At 35.8% G+C, this 12,080-nt stretch overlaps 1 protein-coding gene across 1 annotated transcript in view; it reads right to left on the bottom strand.

Moving 5' to 3' along the window:
• Window positions 1-12,080, bottom strand: part of LRP6 (LDL receptor related protein 6) — a 139,527-nt gene that overhangs the window by 85,429 nt on the left and 42,018 nt on the right. The window contains exon 3 of the mRNA XM_045829020.1: window positions 4,264-4,461. Coding sequence (XP_045684976.1) covers window positions 4,264-4,461 — 198 coding nt within the window. The remainder of the gene's footprint in view (window positions 1-4,263; window positions 4,462-12,080) is intronic.

Raw genomic sequence — 12,080 nt, 5'->3', positions numbered from 1 at the left:
AAGAAAGATCAAAAATATCAACAGTAAAATGACAACAAACTCACAAATATCTACAGATGAACCTAAAAAAATAAAAGAAAAACAATGAAAACAAAAACTAAGCAAACAACTAGAACAGGAACATAATCAGAGAAATGGACATCACATGGAGGGATTTCAGTGGGGAGGGGGAAGGGAGGAATGGGGGAAAAAGGTACAGGGGAGAAGCAGCATAATTGGTAGGCATTAAATAGATGGGGAGAGGTCAAAAAAGGTATAGGAAACAGAGAAGTCAAAGAACTTATATGTATAACCCATGGACATGAACTAAGTGGGGGGATGCTGGAGGGTTGGGGGTGTAGGGTGAAGGGGGGATAAAGGGGGAAAAATAGGGAAAACTGTAATAGCATAAAAAATTTTAAAAGGAATTATATTTTTAATACTCTTCATCAAGACTTCTTTTGATATCTCACTAATCATTTTGGTTGTCTACAGTTTCAGGATTGAGTCAAGGAAACAGTATTTTTTGACTTGTTATGTGTTGATAATGTTATCTATTGCTTAATATGGAGAGAGTCAGTTTTTCTGGATAAAAATCATTGGCTTACATTTTCTTACTTGTAGTAATATGAAAACACTAACTCCATTTAATACTACAGGGAGTGTTGCTGTGAGAAAGTCGGATACTAACCTAATTTCCTTTTGAAGTCATCTACCTTATTCTTAGAGGCCCCGAGATATATTTTCTTTTTCTACAGACTAATTTTACTAGCATATATCTTGATGTTTTTTGCTCTGGCTTACGTTCTCAGGCACACGGTGTTCTCTTTCTGTTGTTTTCAAATCGTCTTTTAAGAGACTTTTCATGAATTACAGTTTTCCATATTTGTTCTGTTCCCTTGCTTTGGTTATCTTCCTAAAGGCTTTTTATCTGGGCCGTTTGTTTGCCTGTCTTCCATATTTGTGACTCTCAAGTCCTCTTACCTTTTCACATTCCTTTTGGTCTTTAAATTTTTCTTCCTTTTCAACTTCTATTTTAAAGATCTTTTCTGTTTATTCACTTTTGTGGTCCTGCTGGCTTAGCTATCATCTTTGAAATGACTTGTCTTTATTTATACATTCCAAGATTCTGTCATCTCATTTCTGAGCTCTCTAATTTTAATTTATATTGGCTTTTGACACATAACACTGGTGTGTCAATTACTGATAGTGCATTTTAAAGTGGAGGTTTGATCTATTTTATGATCATATCTTACTAGGGAGTTTCCTATTAAGGCATTATTCTGTTCATCATTTTTTTTTCTTCAGCTCTACTGAGGTATAATTCACAAATAAAACTGAAAGACACTGAGGTGTATATAGTGATAAAATATACATACAAATTGTGAAAGGATTCCCCCATCTAGTTAAAACATCACATTTCACAAACTTTATTTTTGATTTTCTTTTTTGGGTTTTTTTTAAACCTCACCAAGGACATGCTTACTGATTTTAGAGAGAGGGGACAGGAGGGAGAAAGAGAGGGAGAGAAACGCCGATGTGAGAGGGGAACAATGACTGGCTGCCATCTGTACGCGTCCCAACTAGGAACGGAACCTGCAACACTGGCATGTGCTCTGACTAGGAATCAAACCCTTATGGGTTACAGGGGGATGCTCCAACAAACTGAGCCACACCATATTTATGGCAGGGGTGTCCAGCCTTTTGGTGTCTATGGGCCACACTAGAAGAAGAGCTGTCTTGGGCCACACATTAAACATATTGCAACATGTAATCACACCAAAAAAATCTCATAATGTTTTAAGTAAATTTATGATTTTGTGTTGAGTCTCATTCACAGCCATCCTGGGATGTATGTGGCCCATGAGCCGAAAGCTGGACACCTGTGGTAGAGCTTTTGGCGGGAGGGGGTGTTGGTGAGAACACTTAAGTTTGACTCTCTTGAGAAACGTGAATTACATAAAGCAGTTATCAACTATAGTTACAATGTCATACATGGGTGGGCAAAACATAGGTTAATAATAAATAATACAATAATTAGTAAAATTCAGAATACTCTAATGTTGTAATAGTGGTGGGTAAATCACTTACAAATCTAGTATTTATAACTGTTAAAAGATAAAAGTAGTAAAAACAACTACAATGTGTTAATGAATATACAAGGAAAAAGATGTAAATTGTGACATCTGAAACACTAACATGGAGGGGAGAGTAAAAATGTAGAGCTTAAGTATACATTCAAAGTTAAGTTGTTGTTAGCTTAAAATGCTGCTATAGATAAGATGTTCTTTATAATAACCTTAGATGGGATTTTACCTTGACACTTGTTTCTCATGTTTATGTAAAATGAGGTTCAAGCTGGTTTTCTAACTTTACAGAATTCAGTCTCCTGTTGTTTTTATGTAATATTAAAAACTATGGGAGCTTCCTTTGTAAGATCTCCCAGTTGTTCTGTCCATATTTATCGGAACCGTCTCTTTCCTTCCCCTTAATTTTCCCTTCTTCTCAATTCTGATGATACCATTCTATTCAATTTTGTTCTACTCAGTGAGGTACACTGTTCAGGAAGGGAACTCTGGCAGGCCATTTCCAGAATTCTTTGGAGCCAGACTGCTCTACCCTTTTCTGTCTTCACCGTGGACACAACTGTGCTTGCCTGATATTGGAGTGGGCAACCCCCACCCTCTCATTTCAGCTGCTGCTCTTAATATAGTCCACCACATTGTCTAGTAAATAGCTGAGGCTATTTTGGAGGTCTCCTGCATTTAAGTTCAATGAAACACCTCATATATATTCTCTCATGCTCTCTCATTCTCCCCCTCCACCCTGCCCTCTATATCCTTACTCTTACACAGGCAGTAATACTATGCAGGTCTTTTGACTGTTAGTGGTCTGCCTACTTACTTGCTTGTATTTCTGGATGCCTGAGATTAGTTTTAAGGTATGTTTTTAGATTTGCTATGTAGTTTCGTTGGTTTTTGTGAGAGTATACCAAGGGAGTCAAAAAAATTATGACATGGCCATATTCAATTTCTAGTGTCCCTCTCAAAGTCAAATTTGAAGTTAAACACAACAATGGTTTTATGTTCATCATATACTTATTACTTTTTTGACATTTTATTTCTAATTATTTTTCAACCATCTTGGTGTAAGTCATTTCACTCATTTTTGAAACAAGGCCCAAAATACACTATTCCATTACTACAAAAAGTTTATTTTAATAAATTCTTGAAATCTTTCTGGTTTTTAATACTTTTAAATGCTTCCTGACTCATCACTCAAATAACTTACAAATGCTTACCCTTTGATAAATTCTTTCAACTCTACCTAAGGCTCTCTAGGTTCCTGTTGGAGTCTTAGAATAAGACCACTAGAAATCCAAAGAATCACTCAAACACGCTATCATAAATGGTGTCTTTAAAAATCTGAACATGATCTGAGGAGAAATTCCATGTTTATTTATTATAACTGTCTTCCTTGAATACTGGAGTATACATGCAGTAATATACATGCAGTAGGTTTTGTCCTACCCCAGGAATCAGCAAACTACAGCCCACTGGCTCACTATATATGCTGTAAATAAAGTTTTACTGGAACACAGCCATGCCTATGCCCTTATGTATTATCTATAATTGCCTTCACACCACAACAGCAGAGGTAAGTAGTTGCAACAGAGGTCGTAAATGACCCACAAACCCTAAGATATTGACTATCTGGACCTTTTCAGAAAAAGTTTGCCAACCACTGTCCTAATCTAGAGATTTACCAAATAAGTTTCCATAAGCAGTAACTACTGGCCCTACAGGTAATTCTGAGTAGGATGACTCGTTGTTGTCCTGGGTGTCCAGCACATTGCAAAAGGTAGCATCCCTGGCCCTGGAGAAACTAAAATGCTAATAGCACTCCCAGTCCTCATGCTAAACAAAACTCCCCACACATTTCCAAACACTCTTGGAGAGAGTACAAGTCCTATCTCTGGTTGAGAACCACTGAAGAAGTAAATTAGCTCAGAGTAAAGAAAAAGAAAATATAGTTCATAAATTCTAAATGTTATCAACATAAATGAGAAATAGTTACCTCTTTTTAAATTTTATTTATTTGTTGCTCAATCACCTATTTACCTTTTAAAAGCACACTGAAAGTGTGTTCATCTTTTCCTTTGACACTTAGCAAGAAATACGCTAATTTCTTCTTTAAGAAATTAGGCTTTATAATTTGATTACTATCTCAAGACATGTGGTGTTTACTTAAAGTTTAAAAATAAATCTATAAAGTTAATCTTACCGATTTGTTCCATCCAGATTTGATTTGTGGATAAAATTAAGTTTTGCATCTGCCCAATAAAGTTTCCGTTCCTCATAATCCAAAGTCAGTCCATTTGGCCAGTAAATTTCAGTGTTTATTATAATGAAGCGACTTGAACCATCCATTCCAGCACGTTCTATCTTTGGTACTTCTCCCCAGTCTGTCCAGTATATGAATCTAAAAATCATATAAAAATAAACCAATAATATAAGCAGGTTAACAGCAAAGTATCCATATTTCATAATTATCACTATGATATAAAGAAAACTCATGAACACTAATGTTAAAACACTAGAAATTATCAAAATTTTAATAATCTACCTGGTAATAACTGATTGAATCAAGGATCATACAGGATACAAAAAAATCAGATCAAAGTTTATTGGAAAAGGACATTTACATGATCTCAATTTATCCCCCCCTAGATTAATTATTAATGACAAAGGGAAAATGGTAACTTTAGAGAAAATAAGCTTGTTGGACACCACCTTAACCACGTCATTTACGTTAACATCGTTAGTAAAGTGAAGAAACAGGCATCATGTATGTAATGCACAGGAAGGACATATCATCTTTTATGTAGATCTCTTAAACAATGTTCCTGCCAAAAAAATGCAAAACCTGAACAAATTTATGAAGAAATAGAACCAAAATGAGGAACATTCTGAAAAAACAACTGGCCTTTGAAAATACCAATGTCCTGAAAGTCAAAGAGAGTAATTTCCGCTGGAGGAGATTAAGGGAAAACAAAAAAACATGGCAACTACACTAAGTGCATGATTCCAGACTAATCAGTTGGGGAAAATGCTATAAAGATACTATTGGGAAACCTATCAAAATTTGATAGACTGTCAAAATCCCCATATAGTAGAAATGTACTAAAGTTAATTTTCTAAATATGATCATTGTAGTGTGGTACAGTATACAGAATTTCATTGTGCTATTCTTGCTTCTACAGATTTGAATTTTTACAAAATAAAAAAAATGGAAATCTTAATATTAATAGTCTCTTTCCAGAGGGGGGAAATTCTTTTTCTTCATTTAAAGATAAAAGTCTTAATATATTATATTTCAATTATAAACATTTTTTTAAAGTTAAATGAGGTGCTATGAACTAGATATGAGGTATTCAAGAAATGTGTTTAAATGCAATTGAAATTCAGGTATAACTTTTACTGAAAAACTGGTGGGGTGGTGATATTGGAATGATTCCACTTATGCACACTGATATTTCATATAAAGTATTTACTCAAATGAAGGGAGAAGAATATCAGGTGGGGGAAAATATACTTTTTAGTTATAAGGCATCGTGTTAACAGCCTTCCACACATTATCTTATGTAAGCCTTACAGCAACATTATGAAATATTACCTCCATCATCTTATTTCAGATGAAAAGACTCAGAAAAGTTAACATGTTGCACAAAGCCACACAGCTAATAAATGCAAAACAGAAATTCAAAACTGTATTCCTCAGATTCCAACATTTAAGCCACAGGTCAGAGCCTTATTTATAAAGAATAAAAGGTAGGGCCCTGGCTGGCGTAGCTCAGTGGATTGAGCACGGGCTGCGAACCAGTGTCGCAGGTTCGATTCCCAGTCAGGGTACATGCCTGGGTTGCAGGCCACGACCCCAGCAACCGCACAATGATGTTCCTCTCTCTCTATCTCCCTCCCTTCCCTCTCTAAAAATAAATAAATAAAATCTTTAAAATTAAAAAAAAAGAATAAAAGGTAAAGTGCTCCCTAAATTAAGGATAATGATTGGATAATGTCCAGAATGAGGGGAAGAGAATGATTAAATTTATGTAAGATAAAACTATAAGAAGGCAATTTTAGACCATGCTAGAATTTGTTTTTTATTCTTAGAGCAATATAAAGATACTGGAGGACTTTTAAAACTGGAGGTGAAATGACTAGCTTGGAGTGGCAGGGACTGACTACAGTGTGAAGAAAAACTCAAAGAAATATAAAAAGAATAGAAAGGCCAGAGCTCCCAAAATGAATCTGTGAAGGAACTTATTAGCAAATCATCTCTCCTGAAAGCAAGGAAAAAACAGGAAAAGACTTTCAAACATAACTAACGTCTCTGAAAATTGATCAAATGATATACAATAAAATGAGAAGCACTTACTCAAGAAAATCTATCAAATCTCAGTTAAGAAATACAGTATCTCAGCTAGAGGTTACTAGCATCACCATCCACAGCACTGCTGGGTTTGTGGCACAGAAGTTCTACCCCGAGCGGCCACAGCAGGCCATAAAGACTGGCAGCTAACTGGCCCTGAAAGACGGGGCTGAATTTATTTCAAGCACTTAACAGAAAAATCTGTGCCTAGGAATAGTGTCAAAAAACAAGAGAGCTCTCTCAGTGGCAAACAATCCCAGCAGCAATGGTTGAGGAAGGCAACAAAATGGCACACCAGACGTAAATTTAATAGGGAGATCCTGGGTAAGAGACAACTAAAGAGGGCCCCCTAAAATGCACACTCATCCTTGTTGGTCAGGAAGGCTGTGTGCATGCATGAGGCTGCTCCGGCTCAAGAGAGAACCCTTGAAAATTAGTCTCTGGCTGAATGTGGGATGAACATTAAACCTTCTAAAATTTGAAAAGATTCCCCAAACCACAAACAGATTCAAAGAAAAATGATGAAACATTTACTGGCTCAAGACATTTAGGTAATCAGTCATTAGCAGACCACTAAAATACAGTGATCCAGGGGCAAACCCTAGAAAGTCAGGCATACAAAAATTTTTTAAGAAAAAAAATAGTAGCCTTCCAGGAAGTGAAAAATTTCCTTCAAATATTTTCTTTTGAAAGTCCAAACTGTGGCCTTCTCTTTTTGACCCAGTCTCTAATTACTTTTTTTGTTTTGCTTTTTGCTGTCATTTACATGATCCAAAATTTTAGAGTAAAAAAAAAAAAAGTTGAGCAGTAACTTCAGAAGCAGACATTGAGAGGGGAATACATTCAAAGTAATTAATGGGGCAAGTCATTAAGTAAACACACACACACAAAAAATAGGAAAGGGACAAGCCAGGGAGGCCTCAAAGTCCATATATGCTATAAGGACATCAATTACCTGTCTGATATATTACAGGAATTCCCAAATTATTTTCTAAGAAGAATCTTGCCCTTGAGAAATCTCAGTTCACTTCCCCAGCTCGCCTTACCTACTTTTATTGAACTGCACTTTGCCCTGATGCTGCAGGGACAAATGCCGAAGAAATCTGTCACTGTGGATATTATAAGGGTGTTGTTCATTACATTATATAGCAGCTTCTCTATAAAAACTAATGGGGTAGAAATTGGTTTAATTATCAGGAGTAAAGATGATTTCTCAGCAAATGGCATTTACCTAAGGAACATTAACTCTTGTAATTGGTATACTTTAATAGATTGGCTTAGAATATTCCTAAAACCCATTCCAGTTACAAAATTTGTATTTCTATTAACTCTCTTCGCCTTTTATACCCACCATTACACCTCATTCCATCTTTCAACATTAGAAAGGGAAAAAAATACAGACATTCAAATCTCAGCAAAGATACCCATGAATCCTATGGCCATTCATTCACAAAATGTCGTGGATATTTGGCATTTTTGCATGGACATCTAACATCTAAACTACCTTCCTATGCATGGAGAATCCTCCGCTTTATAAGGCAGAACCAGTTTCTGAACCTAAAGAAATCGAAAACATCAGGTATTTACCTTCAAAACCTCTACTTCAATTGGGACAGGGGCAGTAAGATCTGGGTTTTCCTCTCTGACAAACCAAGAAAAGGAGGTGGAGATGGAAGGAAACAAAGGTGGCAGTAGCAGCCACAAGGACCACAAGCAACCCATTCTGGTGAGGTTGGGGGCAATAACAAGGGCTGAATAAATCCAGTTTGAATTAGTTCATCCTTCTCTAACCCACCCATCCAGTTTTGCAAGAACACACGACAGCAGTTTTAGGAGTATCTGTTGCCTCAAGTCACTGAGAGAGTACAAATAGTGGTGAATATACTACCTAACAGTGGTGCCTGCACTGTCCTAGGTCTGTGGTATGATTTGGAGTACTGTTCCTGGCTACAGATTCCAAGCCTCGTCCTTCTATCATTTAGGAAATTCTATGAGTAACCCAATATATGCTTTAAAAACGCTTTGTTTTTTTTTATTAAAGGGATAAATACTTTGTTTTTAAATTAAAGGGATTTCTACTGCTTAAAACAATGAATACTGACACACATTTTAGATCCAAACAGGATCCCAAAGTGTTACTTTAAAAGTTTAAACAAAGTCACTTCAACTCTTTGTCAACAACAGCTTATATCTTAGAACTCCCCCCACCCCCACAGTCTTACAATTGGCATGTTTCAAGTCTCTTCCCTCCTCTCATTAAGGGCCAATGTCAACATTCATCAGAATGACGGGCAGAAAACTGTCAGACAAATCACATCCTAAACCACTGATCTGTACACTTACCCAAAACAGTATCTTGATGAAAACTGATACAGAGAACAATTTGTGACAGATTTGATACTTATGTCACCATAAACAATGACACAATAAAGTGTGAAAGAAAACCAACCAACTGAACTGTTTGCTTTATTCACACCTTTGTAACTTCAAAACCCAATAATCATCCCTACATAATGACTGTGAGATAACCAGTTCTTAAGTATTCAGAAACTAGAATTGTACATGTAATTAACAGTTACAGTATGGTCTGAACGTTTACCCCTTCAAGAGAAACTCATTAAAAATATCAATAACTTGCATTCTCCCATCACCAATTCTCCTTAAGTAGGTCCAGACTGGGACTTGACATTGTGTAAAAGCTCCCCAAAGAATTCTAATTCAGACAGGGTTTAGAACCAGTAAAAACAAATCTGACTTTTTCTGCACCTGTTTATCCACAGCACTCAGTTTTTGTACAAGTAGCATTGTGTTTAACTCATTAACCAGCTGATCCTAAATATTAACTAATAATTAGCCCCAGGTGACACTCAGTCCTTAAGGCATGTAAAACCATGTAACGGAAAAAAGCTCTAAGTAAATTCTACCCACATAATAGACTTCTATATATTCTTCGAACATTTTTTTGACAAATGGAATTTTAAAAGTTGACAATTACTGCTTAAATTTTACTAAGAGCAAATATACAAAGATCTGTGAGAATAAAAATGAATTTTCAAATTTCTTCTACAACTTTTCAAGATTTTGACATCCAATTCTTTAAATAGGGACAACCCTCAATTGAGATTTTAATGTGTTAATTCATTCAACACATCATACATACAGTCTTGTTTTTCTTACAAGATATGAGCAAATAGAATATTACAATAAGCACCCTTTAAAATCTTTTGTCTGCAGTTTAGAAAATGTTGCCAAAATGGTAAAAGAGGGATTAATTACCTAGGAATTTTCATCAAAATGTATACAATATAGAAAATTGTACTGCAACAACAATTAAAATTTTTAAAAAATTTTTAAAAATTAAAATTCAAAAAAAAGAAAAAAGGTTCTTATCCCACCAGAGAAGATAACCATCATTAAAATTTAGTGTATTAAAAAATGTATACAATACAAATAGTATACAGTTGACCCTTGAACAACATGAGTTTGAACTGAGCAGGTTCACCCATATAAAAATTGTTTTTCAAAAAACACACAGAAAAATTACTTAAAAATCTGCAGCAATGCTAGAAAAAACACACATAAACCACATATGTAGAAATACTGAAAAACTTAGGAAATGTTCAGTATTATATGTCATGACTACATAAAATATACATGGGCTCTAGTCTATTTTATCATTCATTGCCATAAAATATGCACAACTCTATTATAAAAAGTTAGAATTATCAAAACATACACAAAGATACACACACACACATACACACAAAACATACATACATACATACAAAACACACAAAACATACACACATACTTAAAGATTGTTCATGGTACCATTCATAGTCAAGAGAAATGTAAACAAATGTAAAGATGCTGTATTGGATCATAAGGGCATAAAATTAACTGTAGCACTTATTGTACTACTATAATAATTTTGCAGCCACCTCCCGATGCTATTGTGGTAAACTCAAGTGTCATGCTAAGTATCTGCTTAAAATCCCATGTGACCCAAGTCATTTCTGAGTGAGCAGCTCATCTCTCCAGCATATTGTGTATCAGTAAAAAGTGATCTCTTGCAATTCTCGAGTATTTTTTCATTGTGTTTAGTGCAATAATGTAAACCCTGAATAACAATCATACAAAATGCCACCAGTGATGCTAGAAGTATTCCCAAGAAGCAGAGAAAAGTCATGACATTACAAGCAAAACTATCAATTGCTTGATGTGTACTGTAGATTGAGGTCTACAGCTGCAGTTGCCTGACATTTCAAGATAAATGAATCCAGTATAAGAAGTGTTGTAAAAAGAGAAAGAAACATTTGTGAAGCTGTTGCTGCAGGAATGCAATCAGGTGTGAAAACCTTACACATTTTGTGAAATACCTTTTTACCTCATATTGAAAGTGAAGCCTTTATGTGGGTGCAGGACTGCTATAAGAAAGGCATACCTATATAGTCTAATATGACTGGAGAAAAAGTGAAGTCATTACATGGCAACTTAAAGCAAAACAAGAGGATCTAAAGCTGGAGCACATAATGCCAGCAAAGGATGGTAGATAAATTTTTTTTTGTTAGATAATTTTTAAAAAGGCTTGGTTTTAAAAATGTCAAGATAACAGGATGGTTTGATTTTAAAAAATTTTTGTTAGATAATTTTAGAAAGGGGTCTGGCTTTTAAAATGTCAAGATAACAGGAAAAGCAGCTTCTGCCAATCAAGAAGCAGTAGACAAGTTCCCAGAGGCCATTAAGAAAATCACTGAAGAAAGGATATCTGCCTGAACAGGTTTTTAATGCAGACAAAAGTACCCTATTCTGGTGCTCAAAGGGTGTAGGGGAAGCCACAAAGAACATTTATTGGTAAGGAAAATAAACGAACACCGGGATTTAATACAGGAAGAGATAGCCTAACTCTACTGTTTTGTGCAAATGCAGTCAGGTTTATGATCAGGGCTGCCCTTGTCTGTGACTCTCCAAACCCTTGAGCCTGGAAGGAAAAAAGTAAACACCAGCTGCCAGTCTTCTGGTTGTACAACATGAGGCCTGGACAATGGAAACTATTTTACTGCACTGATTCCATCAATGCTTTGTCCCTGAAGTCAGGGACAAAGTTCTTTTAAAGTTCTTTCGATATTGGGCAATGGCCCTGGCCACCTAGAACGCTGTGAGTTCACCAAAGGCATCAAAGTGCTCTACTTAACCACAAACACATCTCTAATTCAACCTCTAGTTCAATAAGGACTTTTAGGACTCATTACACACAGTACTGTATGGAAAGGATTGCCAATGCTATGGAAGAGAACCCAGACAGAATATCATTCAAGTCTGAAAGGATTACATGGTTGAAGATGCCACTGTTATGATAGAGTGAGCCACGAAAGACATCAAGACTGAAACAATGAACTCCTGCTGGAGAAAACTGTGTCCAGATGTTGTGCATCACAAGATTCACAACAGAGTCAACCAAGAAAATCATGAAAGAGACTGTGTGGATATGGCAAAGAAAAAAAAGGTGGAGGGTGAAGGGTTTCAAGATATGAACTTTGGAGAAATTCAAGAGCTAACTGACACGATACCAGAGGAGTTAACGGAAGATGACTTGATGAAGATGAGTGCTTCCAACCACCACCAGACTAAGAAGAACACATAGAAGCAGTGCCACAAAACAGAGATTA

Source organism: Phyllostomus hastatus, unplaced genomic scaffold (genome assembly GCF_019186645.2).
Source record: "Phyllostomus hastatus isolate PE091 unplaced genomic scaffold, TTU_PhHast_1.1 phas_scaffold_93, whole genome shotgun sequence".
Classification (NCBI taxonomy): domain Eukaryota; kingdom Metazoa; phylum Chordata; class Mammalia; order Chiroptera; family Phyllostomidae; genus Phyllostomus; species Phyllostomus hastatus.
This window is presented reverse-complemented; position numbering and strand designations above follow the sequence as displayed.